The following is a 24860-nucleotide window of genomic DNA, read 5'->3' on the forward strand; positions in this document are numbered from 1 at the left end:
ACATTGAACCCGCTCTTCCCTTGTTACTATTTTAACTGCATGTAACAAATTCAAATGATATGAGTAACCTTTCCAACCACACAAAACAAAACTTCCAGAGTTTCTCTTTGTGTCAGACAGTAGTATAATATACATAGGTGATTCAGAGTGAGAGGAATCCCATCAGCTGTTGTGTCATTATCTGTGAAAATGTCTTCAGAATTTGCCTTTTCAGTGTGTGAGTTTTATTCAGTACTGATCTGCATGTGATCCTGAAAGCACTGGAGCAGCGAAGATACCATCATAGATAAAAGAGATTTATTTTGTCCCAGTTACTTCAGTGCATTACAGCTTCAATAACATTGTACCCAGCAGGCAAGTGTTTACATACCAATATCCTTAACATTGGTTTGCTGCAGAATTCTTAAACATATTCTGAGTTTTAATATAATAAATTTCTTTGAGACAGAAAAACTTCTGTCCACAAATCTACATCTGCATAGCTACTCTGCAAATCACACTTGTGTACCTGGCAGAGGGTTCATTGAGCCACCTTCACAATGATTCTCTGTTATTCCACTCTCGAACAGCATGGAGAAAAAACGAACACCTGTATCTTTCTGGGCGAGCTGTGATTGCCCTTATTTTATTATGATGATTGTTGCTCCCTATGTAGGCTGGTGTCAACAAAATATTTTCGCATTCAGAGGAGAAAGTTGGTGATTGAAATTTCATGAGAAGATCGTGCAGTGAGAAACACCTTTGTTTTAATGATGTTCAGCCAAATCCTGTATCACGTCAGTAACATTGTCCCTCCCCTATTTCACGATAATACAAAACGTGCTGCCCTTCTGTGAACTTTCTCGATGTACTTTGTTAATCCTATCTGGTAAGGGTCCCACATCGTGCAGCAGTACTGTGAAAGAAGACGGACAAGCATAGTGGAGGCAGTCTCTTTACTGGATCTGTTGCATCTTCTAAGCGTTTTGCCAGTAAAACGGTCTTTGGTTCACCTTCCCCACAATGTTTTCGGTGTGTTCTTTCCAATTTAAATTGTCTGTGATCGTAATTTCTAGGTATTTAGTTGAATTTGTGGCCTTCAGATTTGATTGATTTATTGTGTAACTGAAGTTTAATGGATTCCTTTTAGCACTCAAGTGAATGGCCTCACACTTTTCATTATTTATGGTCAGTTGCCAATTTTTTGCACCATACAGCTATCTAATCTAAATTATTATACAGTTGTTTTTGATCTTCTGGTGACTTCATTAGGTGGTAAATGAGAGCATCATCTGCAAACAACCAAGATGGCTGCTTGGATTGTCTCCTAAATCATTTAAATAGATAAGGAACAACAGAGGGCGTACAACACAACCTTGGAGAGTGCCAGAAATCACTTCTGTTTTACTCAGTGACTTTTTGTCAATTACTGTGAATTGTGACCTCATTGACTGGAAATCATGAATCCAGTTGCATAACTGAGATAATATTTCATAAGCATACAATTTGATTACAATCCACATGTGAGGCATGGTGTCAAAATCCTTCTGGAGATCTAGAAATACGGAATCAATCATCATAGATTTAGAAAGCAACACTTGCTTAAAACTCAGTTTGCCCTTTTCTCATGTGATGTCCTGTGAACCATAGATGAAGGGCAACAGGCAGTCCATATTCCTAGATCCCTGGAAGCACTTGATGCATTCCCCCACTGCAGACTGTTAACAAACGTCTGAGCATATGGATTATTAGAATGGCTCGAAGTTTCTTTGTCCTTGACAGTGAGTGTTCATCAGAGACAAGGATATCCTCAAGAGTGCCCCAGGGAAGTGTGATAGGACTGCTCATCTTCTCTATGTACATAAATGATCTGACTGACAGGGTGAGCAGCAATCTGCAAATGTATATTGATGATGTTGTGGCATATAGGAAGGTGTCGTTACTGAGTGAGTGTAGGAGAATACAAGATGACTTGACAAAATTTCTATTGGTGTGATGAATGGCAGCTTGCTCTCAATTTAGAAAAAAGGTAAGTGAATGCCTTGCAGAAGGAAAAAACAATTCTGGAATATTTGAATACAGCATTAGTAGTGTGCTATCTGACACAGTCATGTCAAATGAACCTCTTGTTATAACCTTGAAAAGGCATATGAAATTGAATGAGCACATAAGGCCAGTAGTAGGGGACAAGAATGGTTGAGTCAGTTTATTGGGAGAATTTTATGGAAATGCAGCTTATGTGCAATGGAGATCACACACAGAACACTAGTGCAATCCTTTCTTTAGTACTGCTCAAGTGTCGGGAATCCCCATGACGTTGAATTTAAGGAAGGAATCAAAAGCAGTTCAGAGGTGTACTGCTGTATTTATTACCGATAGGATTGATAAACATGCAGCTATTACGGAGATCCTGTGTGACCTCAAATGGGAATCCTGGGAGGGAAGAAAACATGCTTTTTGTGAAATGCTATTAAGAAAATTCAGAGAATTGGCATTTAAAGCTGACTGCAGAATGATTCTGCTGCTATCAACATACATTTTGCATAAAGATCACAAAGATAAGAGAAATTAAGGCTTATATGGAGGCATATAGACACAAGTGGAACAGGAATTGAAATGACTAGTAGTGGTATAAAATGCCATCTGCCACGCACCATATGGTGGCTTGCGGAGTATGTATGTAGATGTAGATGAAATGTATCATTTCTCCGGGTACATAGTCAAACATAAATCAGGGGAAACAAGCAAGCTGACATAGTAGCCATGGGCTCCTGCAAGAAACACAGTGTGATAGTGTTACATACCTCTGTGTGCTCAAACCAAACAATGGAAACTCCAGGTAGGAATATCAACACTGTGGGAGAAGATAGATTGCTACGTACTGTGAAGAAGACATGTTAAGTTGCAAAAAGGCACAATTTAGGCACAAAGCTTTCAGCCACAGCCTTCATCAGCAAAAAAAGAAAGGCACAGAAGCAAGCACACCTCATGCACCCATGACAGCCAACTCTGGCAGCTCAGGTCAGACTGCAAATATCACATTGGGTGGAAGCAGCAACCTTTGGAGGGGGTGGAGAATGGGAAGGGATAGTAGTGTAAGGGGGCAGGGGGAGGGAATGCTGTCTGGTGGAGTGTGCAGGGACTAGAATGCCATCAGGTGCAGTGCCAGGAGGTTGTGGGACAGGGAGGTGGGGAAAGAAGGGGGAGGAGGTGATAGGACAGAGGGAGTGGAAATTATTGGGTGGAGGGTGTGGGCAGTGTGTGTTACTGTAGGTCAGGCTGAGATTATGGGAGAGGGGAATGTGTTGTAAGGATAACTCTCATCTGCACAGTTCAGAAAAGCTGATGGTGGAGGGGAGGATCCAGATGACTTGGGTAGTGAAGCAGCCATTGAAATCGAGAAGTTGTGTTCAGCTGCATGTTTTGCCACAGGGTGGGCTACTTTCCTCATGGCCCAGTTGCGGTGGCCATTCATCCTGGTGAACAGCTGGTTGATACTCACTCCAATATAAACAGCTGTGCAATGATTGCAGCAGAGCTAGTAAATGACATGGCTGCTTTCACAGGTGGTCTGAGCCCTGTTGGTGTAGGATAAACTTGTGACAGGTCTGGAATAGGAAGTGCTAGATGGGTGGATTGGGCAGGGCTTGCATCTGGGTCTTCCTTGTGCCAAGGGGTTGTGAGTGAGAGTGGCTTACGGATGGACAAGGATGTTGTGGAGGTTGGGTGGGGAATGGAACACCACTGTAGGATGGGTGGGAAGGATCTCTGCTAAGATGCCGCTCATTTCAGGGCATCATGATAGGTAATCAAAGCTCTGGCAAAGGATGTGATTCAGTTGTTCCAGTCTTGAGCTGGTACTGGGTGATGAAGGGAGCACCCCTTTGTGGCTAGTTCTTGGGGGTGGTGGGAGGATTGGGGGTGTGAGGGGAAATGGCATGGTAGATCTGTTTGCAGACTAGATCGTAGGTATAGAGCCTACCTGTGAAGGGTGTGCTGAGACCCTCAGCATTCTGAGTAAAGAAAATCTTGTCATTGCAGGTACACCGTCCCTAGGTGGACGGGCTGTATGGGAGGGAATTTTTGGTGTGAAAGGGATGACAGCTGTAAAAATTCAGATACTGTTGGTGATTGGTGGGTTCAATGTGGATAGAGGTGTGGATGAAACGTCAGAGAGGATGTGGTCAACATCTAGGAAGGTGGCACGCTGGGTTGATGAGGACCATGTGAAATGGACGGGAGAGGAGGTGTTGAGGTTGTGAAGGAATTGAAGATAGTGGCTTCATCCTGAGTCCATATCATGAAGATATCATTAATGAACCTCAAACAGGTTAGGGTTTTGGCATTTTGGGGGGCTAGGGAGGTCTCACTAGATGGTCCACAAACAGATTGGCATAGGGCATCATCATGCAACAGTACCTAACAGTTACTGATAAATGTAGTTGCTGTTCTAAGTAGCAGTCCCATACGAGCAGACAAGTTGCATCTCTATCTGTGGTTACTCGTACTTTAGGTACTGGGGCTGTGCACGGCTCAGTGTAAAAAGAATAGCTCAATGTAGTCATAGGTTTGAGTCGCATACATTTGCATTCATGCCCTGCAGGTAATTCACTGCAGATAATGTCCTGTAGCTGTGATCTTGCAGTTAAATCGTCTGTGTGTTGGCTAGAATTGAGTGTTAATAAAACACAGAAATATAAAATAAAATATCAGTGAGCAATTTAATAAAAAGAGTTCTATTCAAAAGTCTGTAATTGATGAAGATGACAGAGAATTATGTTATAAAACATTTATTCAAGACAGGACATCTCAAATAAACGGAAAGTGGTCCTATAATATTCAGTTAAAATACAGACAGAAAATACCCGTATCAAATGACATAAACTTAAGTTGAGAAGGCTGGTAGCAAATCCCCAAACTAAATAGTCAGCAAAGACTCACAAAAATCAAGTCCAATTTGTGATCACAGTGCATTAAACATTCACCAGCTGAAAATAGTTCAGAGCTCAGTATGATGATTCACAAATTAATATGCATGATACAATGAACATAAACGCATACTTTGTCTGTCCTCAGTTCCTTAACACAACTGGAATAAGTTAGTCTTATTCTGGGGCACATTCAGACCTCTTGAAATATGAAGTCCCTTCAGAAGTTGAAGTAACGGCCATTCACTGCCCAGAGTCAAACACCTATACAACTGAATCGTGCAGCTCTGCCTTCTTCAAGAACTTGGACATAAAGTGTCCAGAATTGCTCCTTGAGCTCTTCACTTGAGAATTCCCAGACTCCACTTGAAACCTGTCGTGTTCCACAACTGTCTGCTTTTCCATTGTCTGAAGGCCGCTTCCACCAAAAATACATTGTCCTTAATCTCTACAGACATGATTTGATTCAAGTTGAACACGTCTCAGGTTAAACTAATGTATTACAACAATATTTAATAAAGAAATTTTATAAATGCTCAGTCACATTCAGAACAATAACAATAAATATAAATAAAGATTTGCCCATAAATAAACAAGATAGTATTCGTGCACAAATGTGCTCACAATAAATGACTGCAGATTGTCGTTAAATATGGTTTAAACAATTATTTAGGCTTGCTTGTCAGAAGTGTCTTTTGGTTCTTTTTTCCCTGTCAACTAATACATGCAACTGGCCACTTTTAAATTAGCACTGTGTTTTTTTTTTTTTTTTTTTTTAAATAGCAATTGCAGTCAACGTTTAAATAAAGTTGCTGACTAAATAGCAAACTGTTGATTAGATAAAAACACAAGTATGACAAAATGTGAGGTATTGATGCTGTGTTCATAAGCTGTGTAAATATGGAGAATATGATGTTCTGACAAACATTGACGTAATGAAAAAGATATAAAAGAATTTTAAATCAATGAATAAAATAGAGTTAAATACTTAGCTTTCAGGGATGATAGCTGTAGTGTAATGTTATCATCTGAGATATTGTTTGTTGAAAGCGCATGAAGCGATTGAAAGTTGTTAATTCTAAGGTTCATTGTGAAAAAGTTTATTCATGGTGAACTGTTAGATTCTGCAGTTTTAAAGATACTCAAAAACTGTTGCCATTGGCTGTGCCTCATTTTTCTGAGATTGCAGGCGTATTCAGATTTGCGCTAGTATTTGACTGTGAGTTATTGTTGAATCTCAAAGATCTGTAACTGAGCCATCTTTAAGAATCTCTGACACTCCACCATTTCTTGGAGCATCTCTTGCACAAAGCCCATCTGAGTAACAGCCGTCCAAATTCCCAGCTTCGGGATTTTCCCCATTTCAGGCAATGCTGCTAGTCTTTGGACCTGGATTCATTCGTACCGGTCACCTAGCCAGGAGCCGGAACTGCCGTGGCGTGCCCTGAGACCTGGGCCCACTAGCGTTCAGCCATACAACAAATACATTTTACCTCATACCGATACTGGGTGGCCAATTAGTTCACCTAAATATGTGTAATGGTGCAGTTGCCATGTAGGTGCTGTGGATTTGTTTGCATATCTTCCCTTCAAAGGAGAAGTAATTGCAGGTTAGGATGAAGTTAGTAAGATGTATGAGGAAAGACGTAGTGGGTTTGGAGTGTGAAGGATGTTGGGAACAGTAGTGTTCAGTAGTAGTATGACTGTGGGCATGTGAGGGATGTTGATGTATAGGAAGGTGGTGTCAACAGTAACAAGTAGGGGTCCAGGAGGTAAAGGGATGGGGATGTTGGAGAGTATGTGAAGGAAGTGGTTGGTATCTTTGTTGTGGGAGTCTAGATTTTGGGCAATTGGTTGGAAGTGTTGCCCAGTGAGGGCTGAAATTCTTTCAGTGGGAGCATAATAACCAGCTACAATTGGGGTGGGTGTAGGATTGTAGGATTTGTGGAGCATGAAGGTGAGTGTGCAGTGTCTCATAAGTGTGAGGAGGAAATGGATTCAGGGTAGAGGTTCTGGGAACATCCTGAGGCTTTAAGCAGGCACTGGAGGTTTTTTGGACTTGTGGGTGGGATCATTCGGACAGAGTTTATAGGTGGAACACTGAGACAGTTGACAGAGACCTTCCGCTGGTTAGTCACTGCTATTCATAGTGACAATGGTGGAAGCTTTTTTTGCAGGTAGGCAGGAAGGCTTGGCTGCTAACTGCATCTATCTACCTATTCATATTTGTAAAATATATGTGATCGAAGTTATAAAGATAATTTTGGAAAATACTATGTGTGTATAGGAGAGCAGCCAAGCATTTAAATATGCTAAATTGAAGGAAGTATATGGCTCAGTCCTCATTAAATGAATTTTTAATAAGGTTTATTGTTGTTGTTGTGGTCTTCAGTCCTGAGACTGGTTTGATGCAGCTCTCCATGCTACTCTATCCTGTGCAAGCTTTTTCATCTCCCAGTACCTACTGCAACCTACATCCTTCTGAATCTGCTTAGTGTATTCATCTCGTGGTCTCCCTCTACGATTTTTACCCTCCACGCTGCCCTCCAATACTAAATTGGTGATCCCTTGATGCCTCAGAACATGCCCTACCAACCGATCCCTTCTTCTGGTCAAGTTGTGCCACAAACTTCTCTTCTCCCCAATCCTATTCAATACTTCCTCATTAGTTACATGATCTACCCATCTAATCTTCAGCATTCTTCTGTAGCACCACATTTCGAAAGCTTCTATTCTCTTCTTGTCTAAACTATTTATCGTCCATGTTTCACTTCCATACATGGCTACACTCCATACGAATACTTTCAGAAATGACTTCCTGACACTTAAATCAATACTGGATGTTAACAAATTTCTCTTCTTCAGAAACGCTTTCCTTGCCATTGCCAGTCTACATTTTATATCCTCTCTACTTCGACCATCATCAGTTATTTTGCTCCCCAAATAGCAAAACTCCTTTACTACTTTAAGTGCCTCATTTCCTAATCTAATTCCCTCAGCATCACCCGACTTAATTAGACTACATTCCATTATCCTTGTTTTGCTTTTGTTGATGTTCATCTTATATCCTCCTTTCAAGACACTGTCCATTCCATTCAACTGCTCTTCCAAGTCCTTTGCTGTCTCTGACAGAATTACAATGTCATCGGCGAACCTCAAAGTTTTTATTTCTTCTCCATGAATTTTAATACCTACTCCGAATTTTTCTTTTGTTTCCTTTACTGCTTGCTCAATATACAGATTGAACAACATCGGGGAGAGGCTACAACCCTGTCTTACTCCCTTCCCAACCACTGCTTCCCTTTCATGTCCCTCGACTCTTATAACTGCCATCTGGTTTCTGTACAAATTGTAAATAGCCTTTCGCTCCCTGTATTTTACCCCTGCCACCTTTAGAATTTGAAAGAGAGTATTCCAGTCAACATTGTCAAAAGCTTTCTCTAAGTCTACAAATGCTAGAAAAGTAGGTTTGCCTTTCCTTAATCTTTCTTCTAAGATAAGTCGTAAGGTCAGTATTGCCTCACGTGTTCCAGTGTTTCTACGGAATCCAAACTGATCTTCCCCGAGGTTGGCTTCTACTAGTTTTTCCATTCGTCTGTAAAGAATTCGTGTTAGTATTTTGCAGCTGTGACTTATTAAGCTGATAGTTCGGTAATTTTCACATCTGTCAACACCTGCTTTCTTTGGGATTGGAATTATTATATTCTTCTTGAAGTCTGAGGGTATTTCGCCTGTTTCATACATCTTGCTCACCAGATGGTAGAGTTTTGTCAGGACTGGCTCTCCCACGGCTGTCAGTAGTTCCAATGGAATATTGTCTACTCCGGGGGCCTTGTTTCGACTCAGGTCTCTCAGTGCTCTGTCAAACTCTTCACGCAGTATCGTATCTCCCATTTCATCTTCATCTACATCCTCTTCCATTTCCATAATATTGTCCTCAAGTACATCGTCCTTGTATAGACCCTCTATATACTCCTTCCACCTTTCTGCTTTCCCTTCTTTGCTTAGCACTGGGTTTCCATCTGAGCTCTTGATATTCATACAAGTGGTTCTCTTCTCTCCAAAGGTCTCTTTAATTTTCCTGTAGGCGGTATCTATCTTACCCCTAGTGAGATAGGCCTCTACATCCTTACATTTGTCCTCTAGCCATCCCTGCTTAGCCATTTTGCACTTCCTGTCGATCTCATTTTTGAGACGTTTGTATTCCTTTTTGCCTGTTTCACTTACTGCATTTTTATATTTTCTCCTTTCATCAATTAAATTCAATATTTCTTCTGTTACCCAAGGATTTCTACTAGCCCTCGTCTTTTTACCTACTTGATCCTCTGCTGCCTTCACTACTTCATCCCTCAAAGCTACCCATTCTTCTTCTACTGTATTTATTTCCTCCATTCCTGTCAATTGCTCCCTTATGCTCTCCCTGAATCTCTGTACAACCTCTGGTTCTTTTAGTTTATCCAGGTCCCATCTCCTTAAATTCCCACCTTTTTGCAGTTTATTCAGTTTTAATCTACAGGTCATAACCAATAGATTGTGGCCAGAGTCCACATCTGCCCCTGGAAATGTCTTACAATTTAAAACCTGGTTCCTAAATCTCTGTCTTACCATTATATAATCTATCTGATACCTTTTAGTATCTCCAGGGTTCTTCCATGTATACAACCTTCTTTCATGATTCTTAAACCAAGTGTTAGTTATGATTATGTTGTGCTCTGTGCAAAATTCTACCAGGCGGCTTCCTCTTTCATTTCTGTCCCCCAATCCATATTCACCTACTATGTTTCCTTCTCTCCCTTTTCCTACACTCGAATTCCAGTCACCCATGACTATTAAATTTTCGTCTCCCTTCACAATCTGAATAATTTCTTTTATTTCATCATACATTTCTTCAATTTCTTCGTCATCTGCAGAGCTAGTTGGCATATAAACTTGTACTACTGTAGTAGGTGTGGGCTTCGTATCTATCTTGGCCACAATAATGCGTTCACTATGCTGTTTGTAGTAGCTTACCTGCATTCCTATTTTCCTATTCATTATTAAACCTACTCCTGCATTCCCCCTATTTGATTTTGTGTTTATAACCCTGTAGTCACCTGACCAGAAGTCTTGTTCCTCCTGCCACCGAACTTCACTAATTTCCACTATATCTAACTTCAACCTATCCATTTCCCTTTTTAAATTTTCTAACCTACCTGCCCGATTAAGGGATCTGACATTCCACGCTCCGATCCGTACAACACCAGTTTTCTTTCTCCTGATAACGACATCCTCTTGAGTAGTCCCCGCCCGGAGATCCGAATGGGGGACTATTTTACCTCCGGAATATTTTACCCAAGAGGACGCCATCATCATGTAATCATACAGTAAAGCTGCATGCCCTCGGGAAAAATTACGGCTGTAGTTTCCCCTTGCTTTCAGCCGTTCGCAGTACCAGCACGGCAAGGCCGTTTTGGTTATTGTTACAAGGCCATATCAGTCAATCATCCAGACTGTTGCCCTTGCAACTACTGAAAAGGCTGCTGCCCCTCTTCAGGAACCACACGTTTGTCTGGCCTCTCAACAGATACCCCTCCGTTGTGGTTGCACCTACGGTACGGCTATCTGTATCGCTGAGGCACGCAAGCCTCCCCACCAATGGCAAGGTCCATGGTTCATGGGGGGGAAGGTTTATTACAATGTATTTATTTCCAACCAACCAAATTTCTCCAGACACGCAAAAAGGTCTGGGTTTACCCAATAAAGTTGTATCAAAATCCCTACAGAATACCTTTGGATGCTCTCAAAACTTAGGACCAATCCAGGGAAATATAGAAGTATTGAATTGGGAAACAAAGGTATCCATAATGGTTCCATTAAGGCAGTGGTTCCCAACCGGGGCGTGATTACACCTTGATGGCTAAAATCAGATTTTCTGAGAGGGTAAAAACGAAAACGGTTTGATTGTGCTTCAGTTGTGGAGCTATCTTTTTTTAAAGGATGGTATTGATTACGAAAACGGTTTGATTATGCTTCATTTGTGGAACTATCTTTTTTTAAAAGATAATATTGATTATATATAAGTTATCAAAAATTACTTTTTCTCAATCACTAGCATTAATGCATGGCACTATGAGATGGAGGTTACAGGCTTATCACATACTCCACCAAGTACACACATACTTTGTGCTTACTGCCATACATCCATGACCGTAAAAACGAAACATAGGAGTCTACACCTAGTAAATGCTAGATATTTGATGAAAATGTATTCTCAGAGTTGTAGATATTTCATGCAGCAGACCAGAAATTGCTTCATTACTCACTTTGAAACAGGTAAATGAAGTAATTGACAGCATGACACAACAGTAACTACATAAGGGCTACTATAATGCTTACACAGGATTATTATTATTGTGGCCAGACACAAAGTATTAAAACCCTGAAGTCTTTCATTTTATGCCAGTGCAAAAGTAGAGAATTCAACAATTACGTGATTTACAAAGAGTAAGTATAGTGCACATATTTGAACTATCTTGTTTTGAAATGGGTTTGTACGTGAAACAGTTGCCGCTGGGATCAGAGTAGTGCAGAGGAAGCATGTTTTGTACAAGTGTCTACACTCATTGTGGATGGTTAGCTTTCTTATCTGAGAGGGAACTGTAGTAGCAGCCACAATGCACTGGGAACTGCTTCATCATTCATCGTATTAAAAAACAACACACACACACACACACACACACACACACACACACACACACACACACACACACAAACAGGAAAGATATGTGGTATTAAAGGTTTATAGATGTGAAAGTAGATGGTTGACTATAACAGCTAAATAAAAACATGGGACTGAATGGATTTGGAACTTGATTTATAATCTGTAGTAATTGAGAAACACTCGGATATAAAAGAGGTTGTTGGACACTAGCAGTATCAGTCACCTCATTGACTCATTAGTCAGTGACTTAATAAAACACAAAAACTAACTATAATTCATCTTTTGCTATTTTAGAAGTAAATGTGCTCAGAGATTATTTTCCATTCTAATTAGGGGCTAAGATGGGTGATGGGGCGGAGGGGTGTGGGGGGTTTGGATGGGAATACTACTACCCAATATTTGATTGCACTCAGGGGTAATAGTCTATGAAAGGTTAGGAACCACAGCATTAAGGATATATGAAGAAGAAAGGAACCTTAACTCGTTTTAGTGACAGTTGGCATTCCATTTTATAGGCAGTGTGTGATTATCTCCACAAATGCAAAATCATTTGAATATTCAGCCATTTATATGTGTGGAAGGTTAACTATTTTGTACAGAAAATTATGACTCCGGCTGCACACTCCATATTTTCAATTCTACAGATAGTGTCATAACTATTACAAATTCACAAGCAAAAATTTTCAGGACTGTATGGATTATGAATTGTATGAGGCTAGGAGAGATTATTAGTCTGTTTTAAAAGCATGTTATATTTGAAAAGTTTTTCCTATTTAAATGGTTATTTTCTGCTTTTGAGGCTTGTATGTGTGAAATTTTTGAATTGATTTTAAACATTTTGATGAGATTGTAACAGAGCCATGTGGTGAGCTTCAGGTTATTTCAGTTTATGAGTCAACCAATATATTGCTTCCTCTTGCACACATCTCATGAAAATACCATGAATGTAAAAATTAGAGAGAATCGAGCTCACAGGCCAGCTTAGCAGCAATCATTCTTAACTGCGAAACATTTGTGAATGGAGCAAGAAAACAGGGAAATAGCTGTGGTACACCAAGTACTTGCTCTCCACCACACACCAGAAGAGAAAGTGAGTAAATATTTCAGTTCCATCAAGTTCTGAGTTAAGTTAAAAGTTTCAAGTCCCTAGCTTACTGGGAAACTTGTTTAAAATTAATTGCAAAATTTGTACAAAAAAGAAAAAAAAGAATTACAAGAAATTGACAAATAATAATGTGCTAAAAAGTGGTAGTTCATTTATATCTACACAAATTTACACTGCAACAGCTGGTTTCAATCTTTTAAACAAACCAAAAATTGATATTTAATGCCACAAGTATGAAAATTAGTATTTCAGTAAATAAATACATACATTTTTGAATATATCTTATTATTAGTGATACACTTTTTTTCACACATCCTTGAAATAATATACTTTATTTGTCTCTAGAAAAATGTTGCCAACCATAGTCGTTGGTTCATGTATAATAGAAAAGGCTGAAAAGCATGTAAATAGAATCACTCAAACCTGGTGAGTGAGTGAAGATGCAATGACAGAGTTGTTTCAGACAGTTGTCTCACACTGAATGAAACCACTCAAACACTTGAATGAGAGAAAACACTCATATAGCTGATATGGCCACAGAGACTACTTTCATTTGGTTGACTGAAAAAACCAACTGAACGAAGAAACAGTTGACTGACCAATTGATTGTTTAAAACAGTCGATTCTCCCATCACTGTGTGTGCGTGAGGTGTGCTTACTTGTTTGTGTCAGTGGTGTGTATTTCTCTTTTGGTGATAAAGGCTGTAGCTGAAAGCTTTCTACACCTACATCTATATTTATACTCCACAAGCCACCCAACGGTGTGTGGCGGAGGGCACTCTTTACGTGCCACTGTCATTACCTCCCTTTCTGTTCCAGTCGCGTATGGTTCGCGGGAAGAACGACTGTCTGAAAGCCTCCATGCGCGCTCAAATCTCTCTAATTTTACATTCGTGATCTCCTTGGGAGGTATAAGTAGGGGTAAGCAATATATTCTATACCTCATCCAGAAATGCACCCTCTCGAAACCTGGCGAGCAAGCTACACCGCGATGCAGTGCGCCTCTCTTGCAGAGTCTGCCACTTGAGTTTGCTAAACATCTCCGTAATGCTATCACAGTTACCAAATAACCCTGTGACGAAACGCGCCGCTCTTCTTTGGATCTTCTCTATCTCCTCCATCAACCCGATCTGGTACGGATCCCACACTGATGAGCAATACTCAAGTATAGGTCGAACGAGTGTTTTGTAAGCCACCTCTTTTGCTGATGGACTACGTTTTCTAAGGACTCTCCCAATGAATCTCAACCTGGTACCCGCCTTACCAACAATTAATTTTATATGATCATTCCACTTGAAATCGTTCCGCACGCATACTCCCAGATATTTTACAGGAGTAACTGCTACCAGTGTTTGTTCCGCTATCATATAATCATACAATAAAGGATCCTTCTTTCTGTGTATTCGTAATACATTACTTTTGTGCAAGTGTCTTTTAATTGTGCCTCTTTACAACTTAACGTGTCATCTTTACAATAAGTAGCAATCTATCTTTCCATACATTGTTGATATTCATACCTCTGTATGTATTCGTCTTACAATTAATGTAGATAATCATGCAGATATGGGAGGAAAAATCGCTAACAGTGAGTTACAATAAACTGTGATTGCTAAAACCAGTTATCCAACAGTGGCTTTCTCTTAATATCCATTGTGATAATGAGCGATTTCATTCTTGACCCTCCTTGTTGTAGGATATGTCCTTCTCCAGAGGGCTTCATACTCTGGCAGAGCCCAATAAGAGGGCAGAATGTAAGGGACATGCTCTATTTTAGTTGATAGCCAGCCAAGTGTGGTAAAGCTTGTCAAGTTTATTAGGGCATTAGACTGTAGACTTTAGAAAGTTGCAGAGTGGCTGTCTTGATCTTTTTTAGTTTAGTGATCAGCCAGTTTCATTTGTCTGCTGTACTGTTGTATTCAAATACTTGATTTTTTACCACACTCTTCTCATGAGTTCAAAGTCTGGATACTTAGATCTTGCTGGTGTGTACACAAAAATGTCTTCATTAATATTCCAACCACAGACAGTAAGTAGCAACAAAGAACCTTCCATTACACAGCACCACCATGGACTGGAAAATCTGAACTGCATCCCCCATGAGGATTTTAACTAGCTATCATTTTACCCAGAAATTGTTAATATCCATCTCACCTTCTCTGAAAGGGCATTCCACCAGCCTATGAAATATAATGTGAAAGACACAGTTGTGACCAGTTCCATACATACAGGCTGCACATTCTATTCCAGGCCTCCACTTGTATATTTCGTCCTGTCAATGGCAGGACTACCCGTGAAGCTAGACACGTTACATGCCAATTCTAATCTGACATTTATGTAGGCTTTCTATGGAAGCATAACCAACAACCAGGTGTCCAACTACGGTATATGAGTAACTACTGACATAACTTCGCCATAAGCAAGTTTGACAAGCAGGTGGCTGAACAAGGTGCTCAGCAAAATATGCTCAACTCACTCTGTTTGTCCACAAGTTGTAGGGGCAGTAGGTGATGAGGTTGACACTGTGTTTGTTGACTTTTGGAATGTTTTAGATATAACTCCCCACTGTGGTCTAATGAAGTAAATGAGTACCTACATGTAATATTGGAAAAGCTTTGTGACTTGATTCAGGACTTCTTAGCGGATTGAACTCAATGTAAAAATCATTTCTGGTGTAATTGAGGTTGTGTTATGGGGTTGTTAGTGACTACAGTATTTGGTAATGATAGAGAGAATAACATCAGAGGCTTCGTGAGGATATTCATGCAAGATATGGTTGTATATAGGAAAATCACAATGTCAGAAATTTGTAGTGAAATACAGTGACTGGCACTTTACCCTCTGGAAACTGTAACAGCAATGAAATATATGGAGCCAAATGTCAGGAGCAACTTCACATGGAATGCTCACATAAATGTAATTGTAAGAAAAGCACTTACAGGATGAGATTCATTCAGGTAATCCTGTTGTTGTTGTGGTCTTCAGTCCTGAGACTGGTTTGATGCAGCTCTCCATGCTACTCTATCCTGTGCAAGCTTCTTCATCTCCCAGTACCTACTGCAACCTACATCCTTCTGAATCTGCTTAGTGTGTTCATCTCTTGGTCTCCCTCTACGATTTTTACCCTCCACGCTGCCCTCCAATACTAAACTGGTGATCCCTTGATGCCTCAGAACATGTCCTACCAACCGATCCCTTCTTCTAGTCAAGTTGTGCCACAAACTTCTCTTCTCCCCAATCCTACTCAATACTTCCTCATGTGATCTACCCACCTAATATTCAGCAGTCTTCTGTAGCACCACATTTCAAAAGCTTCTATTCTCTTCTTGTCCAAACTATTTATTGTCCATGTTTCACTTCCATACATGGCTACACTCCATACAAACATTTTCAGAAACGACTTCCTGACACTTAAACCTATACTCGATGTTAACAAATTTCTCTTCTTCAGAAATGCTTTCCTTGGCATTGCCAGTCTACATTTTATATTCTCTCTACTTCGGCCATAATCAGTTATTTTGCTCCCCAAATAGCAAAACTCCTTTACTACTTTAAGTGTCTCATTTCCTAATCTAATTCCCTCAGCATCACCCGACTTAATTCAACTACATTCCATTATCCTCGTTTTGCTTTTGTTGATGTTCATCTTATATCCTCCTTTTAAGACACTGTCCATTCCGTTCAACTGCTCTTCCAAGTCCTCTCCCGTCTCTGACAGAATTACAATGTCATCGGCGAACCTCAAAGTTTTTATTTTTTCTCCATGGATTTTAATACCTACTCCGAATTTTTCTTTTGTTTCCTTCACTGCTTGCTCAATATAGAGATTGAATAACATTGGGGAGAGGCTACAACCCTGTCTCACTCCCTTCCCAACCACTGCTTCCCTTTCATGTCCCTCGACTCTTATAATTGCCATCTGGTTTCTATACAAATTGTAAATAGCTTTTCGCTCCCTGTATTTTACCCCTGCCACCTTTAGAATTTGAAAGAGAGTATTCCAGTCAACATTGTCAAAAGCTTTCTCTAAGTCTACAAGAATTCTACAAACGTAGGTTTGCCTTTCCTTAATCTGGCTTCTAAGATATGTCGTAGGGTCAGTATTGCCTCACGTGTTCCGATATTTCTACGGAATCGAAACTGATCTTCCCCGAGGTCAGCTTCTACCAGTTTTCCCATTCGCCTGTAAAGAATTCGTGTTAGTATTTTGCAGCCATGACTTATTAAACTGATAGTTTCACATCTGTCAACACCTGCTTTCTTTGGGATTGGAATTATTATATTCTTCTTGAAGTCTGAGGGAATTTCGCCAGTCTCATACATCTTGCTCATCAGGACTGGCTCTCCCAAGGCTGTCAGTACTTAAGGACAATATTATGGAAATGGAAGAGGAAGTAGATGAAGATGAAATGGGAGGTATGATACTGCGTGAAGAGTTTGACAGAACACTGAAAGACCTGAGTCGCAACAAAGCTCTGGGAGTAGACAACATTCCATTAGAACTCCAGGTAATCCTAAGAAAATGGAATTCACACATGAAAGAGGTTGGTTACAACTGGCTGTCATTAGACCAATTCTGGATATTACTTGTCAGTTGACTCTGTATGATGCCGTAGAAATTCTGTTAGCAGATTTTAGTGGTAGTGCATTGAACAATGTGATGTACCATGGACTGGAACGTTATATCATGATTCTCTGTTTTACAGCATACTTCAAATTTATCTTTATTGTATGAAGACAGTCATATCAATAGAAGATAAAGCTCATTATACAACAACCTAATCTCTTTTGGGATGCTCACATTAAAACTGGCCATAAGGCAGTTTTAGCAACAGTGATTACTAAAGTACAAAGGGCAACTAAAACAAAGTGGAAAGATTAATGTTTTCAGCAAAGTACCTCGTATCTGAATGAAAAATGTTGAAAACTTTAACTCTGTACCGAAGCATATATATCTAAGTCTCAAGATTGAAAGAATTGTTGACCATGCACATGATAGATACATACAGAGTAGAAAAGTTCTTGATGGAAGGGACACTGCACCCCCCCCCCCCCCCTCCATGGTATACTGTCCCTGTAACATCTAAAGAAACTAACTACTGCATAGTAGGTGTAAAACAAAGCACAAGGTTAATGCTAGAGGGATGCTGAATGGAAAGTATTTGGCTGACAAGGGCAGTGTGTGAAACCTTCAAATATTATTGTAGGAGAATACGGGGGTAATAATATTGCTGTGGGCAGAGCTTTGTAGTAGGCATTTCTGCTGCTAGGCATGTATAGTACAACTCATTGCCAGTTCAGTGCCACCTGTGTTGTTGATCTGGCTTGTTCTGTTCAACTGCAGTGATTGTTTTTTGCGATTGCTGTTTTGTTCTTATTTGTTTTTTTGTGATGACAAGTTTAAGTGAACAATGTGCAGCTGTGAAATTTTGTTTTCTAAAGGGTAAAAATGCCGCTGAAACTGTTTTAATGTTGAAAAAACCTTACCGAGATGACACAATGCAAAAAATCTCAAGTATACGAGTGGTTTGCTTGATTTAAAAATTGTGACCCATCAATTGAGGACAAAACTTGTTCTGGACATCCATCAACTGCCCAAATTGACAAAAAATTGAAAAACTTTGAGAGCTTGTGCTCGCAGACCATTGACAGACAATTGATCAACTGTCAGAGGTTAGTGGGTTATCTAGAAGCGTCAAGTTGAAACATGTGCTTTGAAACAGCAGCTTGAAACTGATTCAGATTTTCTGTCAAAGGTCATTACTGGTGATGAGGTGTGGTGCTATTCATCACCCCATCCAAAATAATGTTGCAATTCAAATCAAACATCAGAAGAATGCTGAGTTGCTTTCTTTATGCCTAGGGTGTAGTTCATTCAGAGTTTATTCTCACAGGTCAGACCATCAATCAAACCTTTTATTTGGAAATTTTAAGAAGATTGTGCTACAGTGCTCGTCAAAAAAGACCCAATTTGTGGCAGACAGGAGAATGGTTCTCTCACCACGACAATGCATTGTGTGCACAGCCATCTCTGTTACAGGTTTTGGCTAAAAATGGGATGGTTCCACTGTGCCACGCACCTTACTTGCCTGATCTGGCTCCATCTGACTTTTCCTTAGTTTCATGCATTAAAAGTAGCATGAAAGGACACCGATTTGATACCATTTAAGAAACCAAGAAAAAAACAAGGTTGGAGCTGTCAGCCATTTCTTAAGATGACTGCAAAAAATGTTTCAAACAGTGGAAGTACCAATGGGACAAATATATTAATTGCAATGGAAAGTATTTTGAAAGGGATAAGGTTGTTTTGTATTTTGTAAAAAAAAAAAAAAAAAATTGAAAACATACAGTTTGTAAAAATAATTCTAATTTGTTTGGTTACCCTTCATGTTATCAAAAAAAGTCTCACAAAACCCAAAGAATTTCTGGTCATATCTAAAGGCTCTTAATGACACCGAAGTTAGTGTCCAGACACTTAACGACAGCACTGAAATTGAGGGTAACAAAGCAAAGACAGAAATGCTTATCTAAGTTTTCATATGTTCTTGTGCAAAGGGAAGTCCAGGAGTATTCTCAGGGTGGCTACAGGTTCTGGAAATTAGGGTAGGTCAGGGAATTTCAAAAAAGTAAGGGAAATCAGGGAAATATCAGGGAAATTTGAAAAAAAAAATACAGGGATGATCTTGTTTTGTCTCATTAGATGAAATGGTTTATTTACTGAGGTGTCGTGTATTGTCTCTGACTGGGTGCAGCTGAGTACGTGCACTGCTTCCCTTCTCCATCATTCCTACTGCTTCTCTCCTTCCTACCACCCCCTTCAGCCTGCAGTCAGTGTTGACACCACTTCTAGGAGAGGCTAGAAGTGCTAGCAGCTGCCGTCGAGAGGCAGGGAGGCATGAGGAGTGGTTTGCTTGGATCCAATACTCAGATACTGTAAACACAGTGGCCAGAGATGGCAGTCATATGTGCACGAGTTGTGCCTGAGTGATTGTCTGAATGTGTGTGTGCTCTTGTTTTCTGACAAAAGCTATGGCTGAAAATTTAGTAGTGAGAGTGTGATTGTATTTTCCATATGCCTGTCTATGGCTCTGCACTCATCTTTATGGTGAGTTGCTACGTATCCTCATTATTATTGATTCTCAGAGTATTTGAACAGGTTATCTGTTGCATGGATGGATCACTGTGATCTCATTTCATCAACATGTTGTCTGTGGCTTTTGAATAGCTAGCCACACTTGTGGATATCCATAATGGGCCAAAACCGCAGGCCATTTCTGCAGGCCATTTCTGCAGGTATCTGTAATGGATCAGGCCTGTCGATCTGAAGCCATTTAGTTCCCACTAATGTACAGGTCCTGCCTGTTGGATCTAGTGCACCCATTTGTCCACAGGCTGGGTCTAGGTCTGTTTGTGTGTGGCATAATGCAGCAGATTTTCATGATTTATTCAAGGGCCCAGGACTGAGATGTTCTTCAGCACACCAGAGGCCATGGGCGCTGCATTTCAGGATTTGCGACCATCTCACTGCAAGTACAATGTACAGTGTGGTGTTTTATAGACATTTTATTTGTTCTAGTATCTTTTGGCACTTCAAAAGTGGTTTATATTTTAGAAAGTATGGATGATAAGAAGAAGAAAATTGTGTTTGTCGCTGGTGGTTTTTATGCTATGTACTCACATATTTCTTGAAAGAAAAATCACAAAATGCCTGTAAAATAATAGATATAACACAGTGGGTAATAACCAACAATAATGAACATAGGAGAGCCAAATTTTATAGGCGGTCATATACAGTGTTGGTTTACACAATTCTTCACCACCTTATACACTTCTTTCAAGAGGCCTACGTTTTCCGAGATTATTTCTGAAGGTATTTTAAGTATGTCTTGCAACTCCAAGGAAATGCGTGTTTTCGTCAACAATATGTGTTTTGTTTTATTGAAATAAAATAACATCAGTGGTCTGAATGAAACACTTATAACATTTGCCTTTCTCCATTTAAAAACAGTTCATTACAAAAGATGTTGATGTAAGTACGTAAGATTTTTGCTCACATCAGGAAATGCCATCTGCTTGCAATTTTTTAGATATTTTCTCATTTGCATTATTGTTTCTTGTACTGTAACTGCAAAGACATATTTTCAACTTACGTCTTAACTTACCCTTGAGATCTCAAAATTTGTCAGGGAAAACTGCTAAAATATGTCTGGAAATCAAGGAAATATCAGGGAATTTCACTTGGGGCAACTCTGATTGCCCATTTTAATTCTTGCCATCACAAAGGTGAGTGAAATAAATATTGGCATCACTGGTGTCCAGAAACAGCCACTAGAAAATTCAACAATGCTCCAGGGTCAGATGGAATCCCTGTCAGATTCTATGTTGCATTTGTAGATGAGTTGGCCCAAGTTTTTCTGTAATCTAAGGTATGTCCCTCAAACAAAAAATCATGCTAAGTGGTTGGATTAAAGCACAGGCATGCCCAGTGGTTGGATTAAAGCACAGGCAATACTCATGTGTGAAAAAGATAGCAGGAATGATCCACAAAACTACCATCAGATATCCTTGACATTTAATTGTTGTAGAATTTTAAGAAAAAATTCTGAACTCAAATTTAAAAAGAAATATCTCGAACAGAATGACCACCTCCATGGCAACTGGCATTTATACTGAAAGCATCAATCATGTGAAACAGAACTTGCACTTTTCTCACATGACATACTGAAAGCTTTGGATCGAGTCAGTCAGGTATATGCAGTATTTCTGACTTCAGGAAAGCATTTGACTCAGTTCTGCACTTACACTTATTACTGAAAATTAAATCACATCTGGTATCAAGTGAAATTTGTGACTCAAGCAAAATTAGTGACTGGATTAAATACTTTTTGGTAGGCAGCATGTAGTGTATCTTCGCTGATGGAGAGTTATTGAAAGATGTAGAAATACCTTAAGGCATTCTCCATAGAAGTGTATTGGGGTCCTTGCTGTTCATGGTGTACATAATGACCATGCAGACAATATAACCGCAGACTTTTAGCAGATGATATGATACTCTATGATGAAATGCTGTCTGAAACAAATTGTGCAAATATTCAGTCATACTTTGATAAAATTTCAAAGATTGGCAACTTGCTTTAAATATTCAGAAATGTAAAATACATTCGGAAATGTAAAATTGTGGACTTGTCCTACAATGACATTGTCATGAAAGACAATTGGAAACAGTCTACTCATATGAATACCCAGGTGTAATAATTTGTAGGAAAATCAGTGGCAGACTTTGGGTCACTGGTAGAATAGTAGGGAAATGCTATCAGTCTACAGATGAGATTGCTTTCAAAACACTTGTATAACCCATCCCAGAACATTGCTCAAGTATGTAGGCCCCATATCACACAGGGCTAACCAGGAAACTGAATTTATACAAGTGAGTGTAGCATCAATGGTCACAAGTTTGTTTGACCCAAAGGAGGGTGCCATGGAGATGCTGAAACCACTGAACTTGGTAGACACTTGGAGATAGATGCAAATCATCCAGTGAAAGCTTTCTTACAGAGCTCCAAGAATAGTGCCATGGAGATAAGATTAATCACAGTGTGCACAGACACATTTAAGCAAGCAATTGTCCAGTGCTCCATATGTGAATGGAAATTGAATAAGCCATTACAACTGGTATATGATTGCTTCACAGAGTATGAATGTAGATTTAGATCCCGACTTCTGTATTACTACCATGGAAAAATAATATTGCCTTAGATGCTTCTAGAAGAAAGTGTTGAGTTTTTGGAGGAGAGGTATTTTGGGAAGTTCAGATTTGGATGAGTGTTGAACTAATAAGTGAAGTGTTTGTGTCATTGTGAGGTCTTTAATTTTTATTGGCTTTTTAAATTAATGAAGTTGCATAGTCTTTTGTGCTTTAGAGTTGGTGCTCTTTTATTTGTTTTCAAACTTGTATGTAAACTCATAAACGCAAAGGAAATTAAATGTTTAACATTATTATTATAATTATTGTTATTATTGTGTTGAAATAGTTTTATTATTATTGTGATGGAGCTAACATACTTTCATCAAATTATGTGAATATAGGTGCATTACTGACAGAGTAAATTTTGTTTTTCAGGTCAGACTGCAAGAAGCAGGTAGATCAGTTTCCTGGAGCAAAATACAAGAAATTTTCCACTGAAGTTGAAGCAAGAAATTTTGTAAGCCAGTTTTGCACAAATTCATCTCACCCAACAACAATCAAAAGAGAGATTCCAAGTAGAGGTCCTTATACGACTGATGAGATAGCTAGTATATATGTAGAGGCTATTTCAAATGCTGTGAAACATCGTGCAGACAGTGGCACAGCTGCTGACCAACACAATAATGAAGAGAAGGCAACAGTGTCAGATATTTACAAGCGACTGTCACAACTGGAAGAGAAACAGGATGAAATAACAAAAAGAATACGGGAGGAGCTAGATGAATTGAGAGAGAATTTTCAAGCTCTTGATTCAAGGCTTTTTAAAATGGAATCAAAAATTTTTGATAAATCTGACATGAATCATGTTGTAATAAAATCAAGAATTGATGATATAAATAAAGTGGAGAAAATATTTGAAGAGGAGTTTGGTCTCATCAGAGAAAAAATAATCAATTTGAAAGCACAGAAAACTGAGTTAGTTCCGAAAGACAATGGTACTGAATCTCGTAGGCAACTTCTAAAAGAAATATTGTATGAAGAAACAAAGCCAAAAGTTCTTGGAAACAGGTTAGTACTTCTTAAGCTCAATTTAAAAAACAGTGTGTGGATAATATGCATACTACAAGCATAGTAGTTTATAAGTAAAATGCTTATTTTTTCCTGTAATGGTGGAAGCTGAGGAAATGAATTAAAATTTGTGCCATATCTAGGACTTGAACCCGGGTCTCCTTGCTTACTAGGAAGGTATGCTAGCCATTACAACACCACAGAACAATACAATAACTAACATAGCTGCATGGACTACACTAGTCCAATGCCCTCTGTAACACAAACTTCAATTTGCATCTTCAGCTTATTATTAGGGAGAGCATTGATGTAGGGTAGTCCATGCAGCTATGTTAGCTGTTGTCCTGTGGTGTTGTAATGGCTAGCATAACTGCCTAGTAAGCAAGAAGACCCAGGTTCAAGTCCCAACCAAAGCACAAATTTGAATTCATTTCTTCAGCTTCCATCATTATTGTAGATAAAGATGATACTCAAATGTCTTGAGGACAGTTTAATTACGTCAGAACTATCACCTGTGTTTTGTTGCAAATTTTTTAGTTGAGATTCAAAGATAACTTGTAATGGAGAAGGTACTTAGAGTAGTTTAACTGAGTAGAAAGAAAAAAAAAAGAAAAGAAAGGATTTGTATTAGACACAATTGAAATAGCAACCAGTGACTAGTACATTTTGATCAGTACCCTACCCACCATATAACATGACCCCTTTCTGGGAGCAAAGGAATTTGTGGAAGTAGTATGACTTTGAGTTCATTGCCTGCTTTAGCCTTGACCACTAAACAATGTAACATGCGGTAGCATTGTAGTTGGCACTGTGAATGCAGTACTTTTGATTCTAGTTTAGCATTCTCTCCCCGCCTCTTCCACTTCCCTCTCCCCCTTCCCCACACCCATGTCTGCCTCCCTTCTGTATTTATTTCCTCTATTTATCCTGTTTTTTCCAATGTTTCCACTGATAATTCTCTCTTGAGGTATTGATACTTACTGTGTTTTTTCTTGTACCAAACCTTCCCAATAGGAATGTTTCAGCCCTGTGGACTGACTTTGACTTTTATTTTTAATTTTGATGGCTGCTTTTGACTTCTTTCTTGTATTGGTTCAAATGGCTCTGAGCACTATGGGACTTAACTGCTGAGGTCATCAGTCCCCTAGAACTTAGAACTACTTAAACCTAACTAACCTAAGGACATCACACACATCCATGCCTGAGGCAGGATTCAAACCTGTGACCGTAGCGGTCACGCGGGTCCAGACTGTAGCACCTCGAACCGCTCGGCCACCCCGGGCGGCTCTTTCTGATACTTATCAGTTATACTGATTCTTTTTGTTCCTGTAGTATCTATTATACATTATTCTTACATATGTCCTATTTTAGTTCCTAATGAAGTAGAAATTTCAAATG

At 39.4% G+C, this 24860-nt stretch overlaps 1 protein-coding gene across 2 annotated transcripts in view; it reads left to right on the top strand.

The window, feature by feature from the left end:
* Window positions 1-24860, top strand: part of LOC126484806 (ribonuclease H1) — a 159336-nt gene that overhangs the window by 8517 nt on the left and 125959 nt on the right. For both annotated transcript variants that reach the window (XR_007587903.1, XM_050108406.1), the window contains exon 2: window positions 22830-23462. Coding sequence is in view for 1 of the 2 variants with exons in the window: in XM_050108406.1 (XP_049964363.1) it covers window positions 22830-23462 (633 nt within the window). In the remaining variant the exon portion in view is untranslated. The remainder of the gene's footprint in view (window positions 1-22829; window positions 23463-24860) is intronic.

This window comes from Schistocerca serialis, chromosome 1 (assembly GCF_023864345.2).
Source record: "Schistocerca serialis cubense isolate TAMUIC-IGC-003099 chromosome 1, iqSchSeri2.2, whole genome shotgun sequence".
NCBI lineage: Eukaryota > Metazoa > Arthropoda > Insecta > Orthoptera > Acrididae > Schistocerca > Schistocerca serialis.